The 14,890-nt window shown below is 57.1% G+C and overlaps 1 protein-coding gene across 6 annotated transcripts in view; it reads right to left on the bottom strand.

Moving 5' to 3' along the window:
* Nucleotides 1-14,890, bottom strand: part of FBXL18 (F-box and leucine rich repeat protein 18) — a 38,046-nt gene that overhangs the window by 16,102 nt on the left and 7,054 nt on the right. For all 6 annotated transcript variants that reach the window (XM_074313962.2, XM_019753651.3, XM_019753652.3 and 3 more), the window contains 2 exons: nt 13,283-14,826; nt 7,192-7,410 (listed from right to left, as the gene is read on the bottom strand). In XM_074313962.2, the coding sequence (XP_074170063.1) occupies nt 7,192-7,410; nt 13,283-14,826 (1,763 nt within the window). The remainder of the gene's footprint in view (nt 1-7,191; nt 7,411-13,282; nt 14,827-14,890) is intronic.

The raw sequence follows: 14,890 nt of genomic DNA, 5'->3' as shown, positions 1-14,890 counted from the left end.
GTCCTACCATCCACTTGCCTCAAGTCAGGGCCTCTGCCACTGGGACAGGGCACTGGGGGTTATGTCAGGAGGCAGCAGAGGTGGTGGGTGGCCACGCCGGCATCCAATGCCTGCTCGGTCACTTACTTGTAGGACAACTACGGCAATCCACACACCTCACAAAGCTGGGCTGCCTCATCTGCAAAGTGTGGAGAAGGCACTACCACAACGCGATTGCTGGGAGACCCCATGCATCGTTCACCAGGGCAGGTGCAGAGTCGGGGGGCCCCATGCATCATTCACCGGGGCGGGCACAGAGAGGCGGCGGTGATGTCACCACCAGAAGGCTACAGCAGAGCTGGGAGGCAGGGACAATACTGCTACTTTATAGACAGGAAGCTCGGCTCAGAGAGGGAAGTGACCTGCTTAGTCACAGAACCAGTAGGTGAAGAGGCCAGAACGCGAACTTGGGTCATGCCAGCTGAGGGCGTAAGGTGGGTCTGACCTCAGCAGGATGCCACATGGACCAAAGCTAACTGCTGTCACTCCATGTAGGAGATCGAGAGAGAACTGGCGTGCTGACACTGCCCTCACCCAACCCCAGATGCCACTAGGCTTTGTAGGAAGCTTTCAGGAGGGGGAGAGTCAAAGGAAACTGGAAAAGCCGTGAAATGCCCTCAGGAGGGCTCTCTTCGCCAACGGCAACGTCTGGGGGAAAGTGGACAGCGGAAGGGTGGCTCAGGGCACAGCATGGAGAAGAATCAAAGAGCAGTCCCACGACAGAGGCCACACAGCCCCCTCGGTGGGCAGGCCCAGCAGGGGGGCCGTGTGCTATGAACTTGGCTGGAACAGGACGACTCGGTTTCTAGGAGACGGGGAACGAAACAGAGGCTGGCTCTGGCCACTGGGCAGCTTGTTCCCGAGGACGGAGGGAGGTGTGGGCAAACACTCCAACCCAATGCATGTGGGGTGTGGAGTCTCCAGTGCCCACGAGGAGTCACTGCTCTCCGTGGCACTGCCCCAAACTCTCAATCCAAACCCAGCACCAGGGCCACCAGAAGGGCCCGAAGTGGGGGAAGATGCAGAAAAAAGCCGCCCCAAAACCTGGTGAAGGTTAACTGCCACAAGAAGTCAGAGAAAGGTCTGAAATTTAAAATTTTAAACGTGAAAGAGCAAAGTCAAGACACGGGAGATAAACAAAGAGCATGAACGTCAGTCAGGGCGCTGTGCTTGGTACTGGACACGCACCTCCCACCGCCAGGCGACCTGACATCCGAGGAAGCAGCCACCTGAGGCCAGAGCTTCGCAAGAGGCAGAGACTCAAACCCAGGTCCCGGCAGAGCCAGAGCCGCAGGTCCCGGTGCCAAACGTGCAAAGGGCACAGCCACAAGGAGAGATGACGGCAACGACACCCATTGGGATGCTGAGACGTGGCCACATGTAGGTCAGACATGAAAAGAAGCGACTTTTGCCAGCGACAGGACTGCAGACGTGACATGAGCCCCACGGGCTGAGTCACAGAGAACTAGGTGACACCTCAACAGCAGGCAGGTGAGCGGGTAGGTGAGTGGCAGCTGGCAGTCGGTGCTTCCTCCCACTCAGTAATTCTCTGAGCTTGAAGCAGGGAAAAGGGTGAGAAAAAAGAAAGGCATCAGAAGAAGTGATGACAAACTCCAGCCTCTTCCTTTTCCCGCTTTCCATTTGGTGGCCCGCAGTCCTGGAGAAGACAACCTAGCTGCTCTGCGTTAAGCACTGGTTACCGCGAGCCATGGCGCCATCTGCTGGGACCTCGCAGAAAAGCAGCTGGAACCCCATGGCACAGCAGCAAGGCCTTAACCAGGGGCCACAGGTCCTTCCTAAGGCCCCAGCTGCCCGGAGCCACGCTGCACTGCCCTCCAGCCATGAAAGGCTTCTGCAGGCCATGCTGGATGGCCCGGACCTGTGGCAGGGGCCGCACCGTAGAGGCCTGGGCAGCAGAGGCCACCAGATGTACGCCAAGGGGCCTTTCCTTCTGACTCGTGCTGCGTCTCAGCCCTGCTGCCGGCAGCAAGGCTGGAGGAGAGAGGCTCCAGCATACCTGGGTCTCAACATAGCTCTGGTGAGCATGGAAGATTCTGCAGCTTGTGGACCTGTCAGGACCGTGCAGCACCCAGCATAGCCCCTGGAGGGTGTGGGTGCTCTACTCCCCTCTGGACATAAACGACCATCCTTCCAGTGCTTGGGTCCTGGCTGCACTACTCGCCTGTCTTTCGGAGCCTCGGTTTCCCCATCTGTACACTGGGGAAAGGGCACGTACCTCACAGGGCTTTTGTGACGTCTGAACGACAGAGGCAGTACACAGTGCTAGCACAGAGGGAGTGCTCGGTGCAGAGAAGCTAGCCTGACCCCCCCGAACCCAGGGTAGGGCCCAGAGCAGAGGCTGGGAGCACATAAGGGGGCCACACTGGGATCATGCCGGCTCTCGGCACCATGGGCCAGAGAGCACCCCCAGTGCCCCTCAGCCAGCACTAGGTGCTCAGTGGGTCCCTGCCATGGGCCTGGGTCTGTGCCAGGCGCTGGGACACAGGACAGAGAGACTGGTGCAGCTTCCACCCAGGACATCCACTTACCCAGGGCCAACATCGGGTAACCTGGTCTCACATACGCCAAGCATCAGCAATCGACAGCCCTCCAAGTATCAGCCGTGACCAGCACCTACCGGGGCCGCCAGCAACCCAGCCCTGGGCCTGGTTTGTGCTCAGGGTATAGAGACAAGTAAGGAAGAGCTATTGTGTGCCAGCCCTCAAAAACCTCAGTACCTGAAGGGGGACGCAGAGAGCACCATATCGGGGGAAAGTGCTATGTGCTCTAAGAAAGGGACAGGTGGTGCGCAGTCCAGGAGGATGGAGGAGGGAGCTCACAGCCCATGGGGGGGGGGGGCGTACTTGCGCGGGCCATGAGGACAGGCCACAAGGACAGGAGCAGGCTATAGGCAAGGAGAGGTGTGACCAATAGGGACCTTGCAGATAGAACTAAGAGTGAGAAAGAGAAGCCTGGGGCAGGGACTGGCATCCAGTGCCCAGTCCGACCGACGGGCCGAGAGCTCGGTGTTGAGAAGGATTCTGAGGACAAAGCAGCTTCATCAGTGAGCAAGGCCCACGAGCAGAGGGAGATGTTCGGACCCTCTCGTGTCACAAGCACAGCTCCCCTGAACTGCTTAGTGACCTCGGACGTTCTCCGCTTTGGAGAAGACTCCCATGTGCACAGACAACGGGACAACCAGCAACGACCAAGTCTGGTCCCCATCCCTGCAGGAAGACCCCCTCAGGGGGGATGTGGCAGAATCCCACAGGGTCTCAGAGCCCAGGCCCTCGACCACAGGAGGGAGCTGCCCGGCTCCTTCAACAGAACACTCCTCCAGGGAGCTGTCAGCCCCCCAAAGCTGGAGCCCCATGACTCAGGGTCCTACTGAATGGGCCGTATGGTGACGAAGAACCAACGCTCTTCCCAGCAGCAGAACTGGGCATGGTGGCATTTCATCGCCACACCCGAAAAAGACATCCTTTGTCTCCTATGCCAGCCACCAGCCCAGCGGGCAAAAAGGTGGACTGGCCACACCACCTGTCCTGCACCCCCCTTCCCACAGTCCCCTGAAAACTGAGCCCCCCAGCGGGCATTGGCTCCATCGCACAGAACAGGCCGCCGGGGGGCCGCTGAGGGGCACGGACACGATGTGAGCAGCAGGTGTGTCTCCCAACAGCCAGCCTCTGCCGAGGTTCCACAGCTGGAAGACCAAGGTCTAACGTGAAGGAAAGTCACTGATCCAGAGTCAGCGAGGCCGGCTACAGAAACCAGCGTGACTGCCACATAATGGATACCAAACAGCATTAAAAAAAACCATTTGCAGCTTTAACTTACTGACACCAAATAAATCCGTGACGCAGTGTTAAATCAAAGCATCACCACGCAGCCATATGACAGCTCCAGCCCGGGCTGGGGCCGCAGTGACCTCTGCTTGCTGGAGCCATGGGGAGCTTTCACTTAAAAATAGCTCAATGCATAGTCTAAATTTTCAGAAATATTATAGACACATCATTTTTACAACCAGGGAGGGGAGGGGAAAACCTTAGCTAGGATTTCTTCTGGGAAATTCAGCAGCAACCCACAAAGACAACAGACCAACATGCAGCGTGCCGGCTGTGATAGGGCCATGATTCTGGAGACTTCCTGGCTGGTGGCTCTTCTCCAAATTTTGAGAACAGCTGGGGCCTCCTCCTTGTCACCTCCCCCACCAGCAAAGACACAGAAAGCTGGGAGAGGAAGCTGTGACCCTCTCAGGATGCTGAAACGAGGGCATCCACTCAAACCTCCATCAGGGGGCACCGTGGCATTTCCTCAGGAGAGGTATCTAAACGCCTCACTCCCAAACCTGCGCGGGTACTAGTCTTCCCAGGAAGCATTCCTCTTGACCCGCATTCAAATTCTGGTGCTCACCTAGATTCCAACTCCAGGAAGGCAACCCTCACTAGGGGAAGCTGGGCCCCGGTTTCCAAGAAGCGCAGGCAGAGAACGCACACTTTCCACAAAGGCCTCGACAGGGGACAAGGAGGGGAAATGCTGCCCTGGGAGGGAGGGTTGTCTGTAAATCTACCGCCAAGTAACCACTGCTCCTAAATCTAAATAAAGTGCAGGGGCACAAACATTTTAGAATTCAAAGATCTTTGCACCAATTCATAGAACCAGAAAGTGGAACAGAAGTTCCAAGGCGCTGGCCGAGGCGGGTGGGGATGAGTGTGTATGTAATAGGGACAGAGTCTCCGTTTGGGAAGATGAGGAAGTGCTGGAGACGCACGGTGGGGATGGTTGCTCACCAGTGTGAACGCACTGAAAGCCACCGCACACTTAAAAACAGTTAAGATGGTAAATTTTGTTATATGTATCACAATAAAAAAAGAATGCAGAGCTGTAAAAAGAATGAGCAAAAGCTGTATGAACTGATAAGGAATGGTTTCCAAGATGTATTAGGTGAATAAGCAAAGCGCATATGAGGAGGGGCATAGGAGAAAATATTCACGTACGTGCTTCTCTGTGCAAAAGGCATACACAGCACACGCAGCGGTTCCAGGTTCAGACCTCCTGCAGACACAGATGCCATTCATGTATTAACTGAACAAGTTGCCAGATAACTTTGGTCAAGTATGTGTTTACTGTCTCTGCAGCAGCAGATGGTGAGCTCGGTTTTGCCTACGATTTGTGGGAGGCAATGAAGTAAGGCCATGTCCAAAGGATAACAGAGAATGGTGAAACCGGTGACTCTGGGGTGGGTGCTATGAGGTGGGGAGAGAGGTGGGACGGCAGGAGGGATAGGGGCGGACTTCACCAGGCACCCCCTTTTACAGAGCTGACTGAGAACCACAGCAAAGCTTCGCACACCGAAACAAAACCAAAAACCAAAGAAACAAACTAATCAGGATGTGGGGTGAACGCGAAACGGAATGTTACACAGCAAGACACGTGCCTGACTGCGTGACGGGACCACACTGAAGGAGGCGGGAAGCAAGGAACAACCCTGCCCACTTGGGAGAGCGGTGTTCTGCCTGGACGGCGCGAAGCTAAGACAAAGCGTGTGCACAAACACTGGCCTCCAGGTAGCAGCTCTGTCTCTCACAGAGCAGGGAGTCAGGAATTCTGGAAGTGCTCATGCATCTGCCAGGACTGAACAAATCAGCGGACAGACTGTGGATAATGACAGCGGGCTGTTCGCTGCTGGAGGGAGAAGTTACAAGTCAGGAAGGGACAGGCCACAAGGAACACTGTGATGCTGGGTTGGAATCAGAGGTGTCAGTGTGAACTGGTTTTCAACATAAAGGAAAACGGATAATACGGAAATAAAGATAGGCATGTGTGGGTGAATGTGTGGCATACACAGATCAGTTTTCTACTCCATCCAGGAGAGGGCCTAGAGGTGATGACACCCCAGTAGCAATGAGCATACTTCACGCCATGACTTTGGTTCTAAATACTACTCTCTCATACAAGGAACCAGGGCTCCTTAGAGAAACGGTTGGTCCCAGTGCTGGGATAGGAAAAATACAAGATGAGCCTGGAATGTCCTGTAGTGACAAAGTACAGAAGTGCTCAAAAAAGGAAGGGGCATGTTGAAAGGTACAGGACCCTATCTGAGAGAAGACCCTCCCGGCCGGATCTGCAACAATCTGAGTGACATGAACCCACTGAATGAAACAAACATCCATGAGCCCACACTGATGTAAGTAAATAACTGAATGAATACAGAAATAAATGGGAGAAGGGACAGGTCTTTCTTCCAATGAAGTTCCCAGTAACAAACGTAGAAGGGAGGAAGGAAGCAGGAAACCATCACTGGGCAAACATCAAAGTATAAACTGTTATTAGCTCCACCAATCGATGCTACAATTAGTCTGAGAAACAGGGTATCTGAAGACTCTCGAAGAATCTCCCCACGTTTATTAATCAGAAAGGGAGCAACAGTGCCTTTACAGGAAACACCTGGCAGACACCACCTTAACCAAGCGATCAAGGTTCACCTCACAAGTGATGAGACATGGGGACACCATGTGTCTCTGACGGGCTACACTGAGAAGCACACAGTGTCACCTCGGGTTTGCCGGCCAAAAAGGACATCAGACAAACCCAAGCTGATGCACATTCTACCAAATACCCAGCCAAGGCTCTCCAAAAGTGTCAGGGCCCCAAAAAACCAGGAAGGACCGAGACAGTCACAAACTGAAGGCTAAGGAGGCCCAACAGCTGAGCCTGACAAGCGTTCTGCATCGAATCCTGAACAGGACTAGTGAGGAAACGGTGAAATTCCCAGGTCCCAGGTGGACTCACTGTACAGCATCATTCACCCATCATTTTGATGACTATGCTGCAGGGACACGAGGTCACATTATGGGAAACGGGAAGATGAAAATACTTTTGTAGTCAGGGGCAAGGGGGCTTCAGCTGCACAGAAAGTTGACCACATGGCACAGAGAGAACTCCCAGGGGGATGAGCTTGCGCTGTGAATGGAAACCAACCCTGTGTTCTCACTCCTTCTCTGCCCTGCCCGGCAGTTTTCAATTCCAGGAAATAACTGTCAGGCATTCAACGGAGCCTGAGAGAGAAACAGCACCCAGGACCTCTTTGGGGACGGTGCCGCTGCCGAGGCCTCGGCCACCCCCAGCGCCACCGGGCCCACGCCCACTCACCTTCGGAGGAGGGACTGCTGCAGGCTCTTGCAGGTGGCGAGAGACTCCCCAGTGAACACGTGGCACACGACGACATGCAGGCAGCGGGCCATGAAGCCCAGCACGGCATCGGGCTGCAGGGTGCCACTGCGGGAGACGAGGCACAGCCGCTGAAGCGCAGAGCACTGGCTCAACGCCTGGAAGAACTGGGCATTGGCGCTGAAGTAGGGCTGCTCCAGCCTGCGGAGAGAGGGCAGTGTGAGTCCTGCGCCCTGCTGCTCCTGGACAATGCGATGGTGCGCAGTGAGGGGGGCTTCCTGGTCCAGGGCCCCCAAGCACAGTGGGGACCCGCCTTCCCTAGCAAGCAAGCAGACCCTGAGACCAGGTTGCAGCCCCAGCTGTGGGGACACTGCCACGTGCTGGCTGGGGTGATGCTGTTCTCTTCCCGGGACGCTCCGAGTCTCCCCGTGTCCAGCCAAGCAAATCTATCTAGCCACCCCACTCCCCAAGGCCCAGGTACTATGCAAATCACTCCCCGTGGAAACACTGCATCAGACCTGGCCCCATGGGTCTCTCTGGGCCATGGCCCTGCCCACGGAGCAGACGCACATACCGAGGTGTGCCAGGACAGCCAGCAAGACCTCTGTCTGTGTGCGAGACCTGCAGGGAACCCCGAGAGGCCAGTTTCTCACCGTAAACTGACAAGGCCAGGTTGGTGACTTTCTGGGACGACCCTGAGAAGGTGATTTGTGGCTGTGGACTTTCACCATAAAAGGAGAGAAGCTTCCAGAGTGAGCAAGGAATGCCCACACCTAGCCCCAAAAGGCAGCAGGTCTACTCTGGGGCCAGTGTCCTCTTCCAGGACCCCATGAGTCCCCAGGTGGAGCCCAAGTGCTAAACACAGTGACACCCTGAGAGAGGCTGACCCAACCAGGACACGGGGAAGGGGCAGTCAACAGGGGCCCTCCAGCCCTCAGCCCCAAACAAGAGCCACATGGGCCCTGTTCTCCAGTCTCCATCGCCCTGACACCCGGGGACACTAACCAGTCACAGGACAAGAAAAGGGACTTTAAAATCAGGCCTGTGAGGGAAAAAGATCATGGTTGTCGAGAGCAGTCAGCCAACAGAAGCTCCCAGGCTGTCTATTCTGAGTCCTCCGTCTGGGAGCCAGTCACCGAAATGTGGCTAGTGAGACTGGGTTTGAATTTTATTTTAATGAAATGTAAGTAAAACTCTAGAAAGCTCCTGATGCTAACATTGTGGGAGAAACGCGGCTCCTTCTGGGGTGCGATTTTGAAAAGCCTCACGTTCACTTCCCACCAACAGCACCAGCACGCAGGAAGGAAGCCCCCGGCAGGGATATCTGGGCACAAACACTGGGAAAGAACTGCCCGAGCAGCCACAGCCGTCAGAGGGGACATGCAGCCAATGCCCCACGTCACATACAGCATAAGCCTCAGTGGACTCCACTGAATGTTTCACCCTGGAAGAACCGGGGGTTCAGTCATAAGTGCAGAGCAGTGCCTGAGAGGCAAAGGCGGCCGTGTAGGGCTCCAATTCACCCCAACCAGGGATAAGGCCACGGAGAGGAAGCAAGTGTCCGCTCCACTACGGCTGGGGAGTTTTTCATTTTGCTCAAGAAAATGATTAGGGGCCGGCCCGGTGGCTCAGGCGGTTAGAGCTCCGTGCTCCTAACTCCGAAGGCTGCCAGTTCGATTCCCACATGGGCCAGTGGGCTCTCAACCACAAGGTTGCCAGTTCAATTCCTCGAGTCCCGCAAGGGATGGTGGGCTGCGCCCCCTGCAACTAGCAATGGCAACTGGACCTGGAGCTGAACTGCGCCCTCCACAACTAAGACTGAAAGAACAACAACTTGAAGCTGAACAGAACCCTCCACAACTAAGATTGAAAGGACAACAACATGACTTGGAAAAAAGTCCTGAAAGTGCACACTGTTCCCCAATAAAGTCCTGTTCCCCTTCCCCAATAAAAAAAAAAAAAAATGATTAAACACACTATCTCACCCTTTTAAAAACAATTTTTTAAATAATCCTAACATAAGCATCCCTTTATAGACCTGAAAAGTGGAAAAATTGGAGGGGGGCAAAAAGTCCAGAAACGGGGCTGCTGAGCTGCAAAGTGAGGAGGCTGTGACAGAGACGAGCAGCAGGGACAGGCCTGTGGCACCTCAGTCACTAGGTGGCGATACAGGTCTGCGCTACCTACCAAAAGACATGCCAGCCTCCTGGGTTACAAGCCAAGTAGGCAGAGGGCGAGCAAGCACCTTGTGTACGTACACTTTGGAACATGTTTCCAACCGGCCAGCCACTTCCAGATTCCCCCACCCTGAAGGAAGCCACCTGTCACAGGTGTTCGGGACGGGGGCGGGCCTGGTGGGACTGTCCTGTCCACTCCACCAGCTGTCTGGGCAGGTGGGGCTGGCACAACCACACCTCCCCTCTGCTTGTCCAAGTGGGGGGCTGGCAGAACAGACCGTCAGGATCTGTGGTTAGGGTAAGGAATGAGAAAAAGGTCTCCCCGTGGTTGGCCTTGCCTTGGGGGCCGGGGGGGTGGCGCGTGCCCTTCTCCCTCCCAGCCAGGCCTCAACCTCCCAACCAGTAAAGATCTGGCCTCCAAAGCCCACTCCCTAAGAGGTGGCTTGGTCTCCCTGAGGCTCTGAGGGCATAGGCAGGGGCTTGAGGCTGCCCTTCTCATTTGCCCACCTACCTCTCAGGGCCTCACTTTTCCACCCAGGCCTCTGGGACGATCTTGGGACAGCCTCCAGGGCTTGGCTCCAAAAGGCCATCTCGCTTCTGCCCAGACACTGCCCTGGTTCCGAAGTGACCGGCAGCTCAGGGTGACTCAGGGTAACGCTCCTCCCTCCCCCTCCAGAAGGCAGGGCTTAATCAGTCTCAGGAAAGAAGGTGCCCTTCTCTGTCCAACTTGTAATCCTCTCACTGCCGAGGTGTGCCTTGAATCTGGAGCGGGCAAGGCCCCAGCAGGACGTGTCCCCACACCACCTCCCCACAGGAGCGGCCCTGGCTGCACAGAGGCAGCTCCCAGCCTGAGGCTCTGGCTGGCACAAAGCTCAAAATTCATGGGCCTCATGGGTGTGAACAGCGGTGGCAGCGGCTGGCCAGCCTGGGATCCCCAGGGCTGCCACCTCAGGGACATTCCACCGGAAGTGCAGGAGCTGCCCGCATGCCAGCCTCTCCTGAGTGTGGAAACCATCTCTTTTCTGCAGCTCCTGCCCACGCAGACAGCACCACCTGCTCCTTTCACTCCAGGCCCCGCCAACACACGCACACACAAGGCAGGGATCCAGAGGAACGGGGCCACTTGGCTGCGTTCTAGAGACCAGTGTTTGTTCTGAACAGGCAGTACTGGCCCCGATCAGACGTGGTTCTCAGCGACCGGCGTGCAGAGAGACCATTATGAGCTGCGGTCAGATGCTTGGGCCAGCCTACAAAACCCATTTATCCGTGTCCCGCAGGCCTTCCAGCCACATAACTTAGGCTGCGTGCACAGCCCGACTCCTGGGCAAGACCCTGGCCACAAGGATCACGTCCTGGCCCCAGAAACTACTTGGTGACCACTAAATGCTGCTACATTACCCAGTTCAATGCCCAGTGGTCCATGAGGCAGGGAACACTCCCAACTGTCATGTGGGCAAGTTCATTAACCTCCGGGCCTCACTTTCCTCATCTGCAAAATGGGTCAATGAAATCTACACTACTGGGGTTGGTGAAGAGGGGTCAATACCTGTAAGCACAGGAATAGCACCTGGCAGCCAACACATGTGCACCAACCAGCAGCCGCTACCATCTCTTCCTCTAGCTTCTGGAACACCTGCTCCTCTTTTCCTCTGGCTCCTGCTCAGTCACCTGTGCTGATTCTTCCCCCTCCTCCTGCCTAAATCTTGTCCCCAGTCTGTGGTCTCTCCAGGCCCACGTGTTGGCTAGGAGGCGGCTCCTCTACCGGGGTCCAGGGCACCTGGAGCAGGATGAGGCCTGCAAAGGTCCCTGGGATGGGAACGGCAACTCTGCCTGCACAGTTGTGGTTTTTTTTAATTGGGAAATATTGGGGAACAGTGTGTTTTTCCAGGATGTCAAGTCGTTTTTCAATCTAGTTGTGGGGGGCACAGCTCAGCCCCAAGTCAAGTCGTTGTTTTCAATCTAGTTGTGGAGGGCACAGCTCACTGGCCCAGGTGGGACTTGAACCGGAGACCTTGGTGTTATGAACACCACGCTGCAACCACTGAGCCAAACAGCTGGGCCGCCCACCGGCGGCTCAACTCCAAGCTCAGCCGTTGTTTCTCACTGGCCCATGTGGGACTCGAACCGGAGACCTTGGTGTCATGAGTACGCCTACGAGTGCTCTAACCACTGAGCCAAACAGCCGGAGGTTCAGCAACAAGCTCAAGCTGTTGTTTTCAATCTAGTTGCGGAGGGTGCAGTTCACTGGTCCATGTGAGAACTGAACCAGCAACTTTGTTGTTAAGAGCTCAGCGCTCTAACCAGCTGAGCTATCAGGCCCTGCACATGCTTCACTGTCTCATCTTACAGCCCCTCCCAGCAAGATCCCAAAGTGGCTGGGAGGCCACACCCAGTACCCGTATTTGTGGGTACACACAGCTACAATACACATGGCTATTCAACAAACGGGGCTCACAACTTGCATTAAGTTAACTTTGACTCAGATTTCTAAACCAGGGGAATCTGAAAACGGCATTCCAGTTCTCAGAGCAAGTGTACTTGGGGTGCACAGGACGCAGCATAAGTGATGGCCCCCTCCTGACACGGGGCTCTGCGGACGCTTAGGCTGAGAACCGAAGCTGCAAACCCAGGGCGTGTTGACCCAACACGGCAGGAAAACCCTGAGGCTCATGCGACCTGCTCTGCCACTGGAAGGCCAGGGTGGTGCCTGCTATGCCCGCATGGGCAGTGGAGGGAGGGCGGCACACGGCCTGGCAGAGGAGCTCTGAGCAGCAAAGCACTCTGAGGGCTCCAGCTCAAATCCGGTTCATTTCCTGTCATGCGATGCCTTCCGAGGGGAAGAGCGGAGCTCTGCATTTTCATGATTCAGGGTGAAGGTCAAGCCCTGGAGTAGACTGACCTGGGTGGACCTCAGCTCCTCCCCTGAGCCTCCACGGCGTCGTCATCAAACGGGAATGATGACAGGCCCTGACTCATGGCTGCTGTAGGGATTTACCCAGACAGCGCCGGAAAGCCCTTGGCTCTGGCCCTCAGTGACGCCACAAAGTGAGCGCTAAGCACTGTGGGGATAATGACACACAAGTCTCAGTGTCCTACCGGCGCCGGCCTCTCCAGCCAGCTAACTGACCTAAGCCCGTCACCACCTCCTCCCCGAACCCAAAGCCCTAGTAGGGCTGAGGTCTGCTGCCTCCACTACACTTGGGTAATTTCTGGGAAATGATGCAATATTTTAAGATCGGGTCTGTCAAGATGTTCAAATATGTCTCCAGTTAACGAAAACCTACCCTTTAAAGTAAAGGCTGGGCCCTCACGAGAATACTCTTCACTCCATAGCATGATTTTGTGGGACCCACGTCATGCCAATGGCCGCATGTCATCAGCCTGGGGTGGGTTCTGCCTCCTCCCACTCTCGGATCAGCCCTACCAGGGGGCCCCAAGCCGCCGTCACCTCTCAGTAGAGTGTGGTCCCACTCTGGGCCCAGCACTCTACCTCTTCCATCCTGGCCCCTCCAGTCCAGGTGGGATGCCTGGAAATCAGGTCCCTCCCTCTGCCAACTGAAGATTACGTACGCAGCACATCGTATCGTATGGTGCAATCACTCAAACAGCCACAAAAATGAGGACGGTGGGCGATCTCAGACATCACAGCCTCCTGCACACCCTCCCCAGGCACTGCCAACCACACCTCCCTGAGCCCCGTCACTGCACAGTCCCTTGTCAAGCCCCCACGCCAAGACTCTCAGCCCCTGGAGGGCAGGCCTGCATCTGGTTCGTCTGGGCAGGCACACAGCAGGGATGCCAACACTTGCCAAAGAGAGGCTGCACTACTCACTTCCAGCACCGCAAACACTGCAAAGGGCTGGGCGAGGCCGGAGGAGTGGCCAGGGCGCCCTCACCTGAGGTCCTTCAGCCGCTTGCAATGCTTCAGCATGTCCGAGAGGGCAGACATGTAGACCACCTTCCCCATCATGCCCAGGTTGGCCAGCGACAGGGACTGGAGCTGCTGGCACTGTAGGCCGATGCTGACCAGACCGGAGCCCGTCAGAATGCTGGGCAGCTGGGCCAGCGTCAGGTGCCGCAGGAAGGCCAGCTGACCAATGGCAGCCACCTCCGAGTCCCCGACGCTCTGTGCCCGGCTGCAGGGAGGCAGGGAGTTGCGGATGGCGGGCTCATTGCGCGGCATGGCGGAGGAGAAGTTGGACCCGATCAGCTCGAGGCGTTCCAGGAAGGGCACGTCCTTCAGCAGAGACCAGAACACGGAGGAAGGCTGGGGGCCCGCCTGCCCCGAGAAGGGGCTGGGAAACGTCTGCACGCCGACTCGGACCTTCTTGCCAAAGCCGCAGGGCACGGCGTGCATGGCAGGCTGGGCGGGCGCGCGGTCGGCACGTGGCGCCGAGTCAGCGATGGAGCAGACGGGCAGGGAAAGGGAGCGCAGGTGGCGCAGCCGGGCCAGCAGCTGGCACAGGTGCCTGCCCGGGCCCTCGGCGCTGTGGTGGTGGGCAGCTGAGAGGTTGAGGTGCCGCAGGTTGCTGCAGGCCGTCACCAGCGTCTCCAGGATGCCGCTGTCGATGTCGTCCTCTGCCTTGCGCAGCAGGGAGTCTGGGGACAGGCAGTGGACACAGCCGCTGAGGTTCAGGCTCGCCAGGCTGCGGAGGTCCTTCCCTCCGTCAATGACGCGCTGGATCAGGTGGCCGCCGGACAGGGCGCAGCGGCTGAAGCTGAAGTAGAAGGGGCTGTTGAACTTCATGTGCTGCAGCAGAGACGAGCCGTTGAGCCAGGACTTGGGCAACTGCAGGGCATCCAGCGCCACGTTGCGGGCCATGGAGTCCAGGAGGTTCTTGGTTGCCCCGCTCTCAGCGAAGCTGCCGGGGACAGAGATGAGGAAGGCGTGCAGGTTTTCGGGCGTGCGGTCGCTGAGCACCGCCAGGTACAGCCGCACCACCTCCTGGTTGATGTAGCCGGGAGCCAGGCGGGCGTAGAAGACGCGCAGGTGCTGGTAGTGGGGCACGTTGCTCTGGCCCACCATGAGCTGGCCGGACAGGATGGCGCCCTCGCGCGTGCGGTCCAGGATCTCGAAGTACAGCAGCAGCTTCTCGAGGCTGGTGCAGCAGGGCACGACGCCGTAGGAGGGCGTGAACAGCGTCTGCTTGAGCTCCTGCACGCGGCTCAGCGTGGCCTTGCACTCACCGCTCAGCTGGCTGGCATCGAAGCCGGGGCTCACGTCGATCGCCAGCGAGCGCAGGTGCTGCAGCGCCGACAGCATCTTGGAGAGGCGCAGGGAGGTCAGGGGGCAGCCCGAGAGGTTCACCTTCACCAGGCTGCGGCAGCGGGCCACGTGCTCGATGGTGGCGCCCGGCAGCCAGTAGCAGCCGGCCAGGTTCAGCTGCTGGATCTCCCGGCCGATCTCCTTCACCAGCTGCCTCACCTTATCCTCGCTCACCTGCAGGACAGGGTGGGGTGGGGAGAGCAAGGAAAGGGGCTGCAGGCACCCAGGTGTCTCCGTC

The sequence above is a fragment of the Rhinolophus sinicus genome, chromosome 5, assembly GCF_057876585.1.
Source record: "Rhinolophus sinicus isolate RSI-liver-muscle chromosome 5, RSI-T2T, whole genome shotgun sequence".
NCBI classification, from domain to species: Eukaryota; Metazoa; Chordata; class Mammalia; order Chiroptera; family Rhinolophidae; genus Rhinolophus; species Rhinolophus sinicus.
This window is presented reverse-complemented; position numbering and strand designations above follow the sequence as displayed.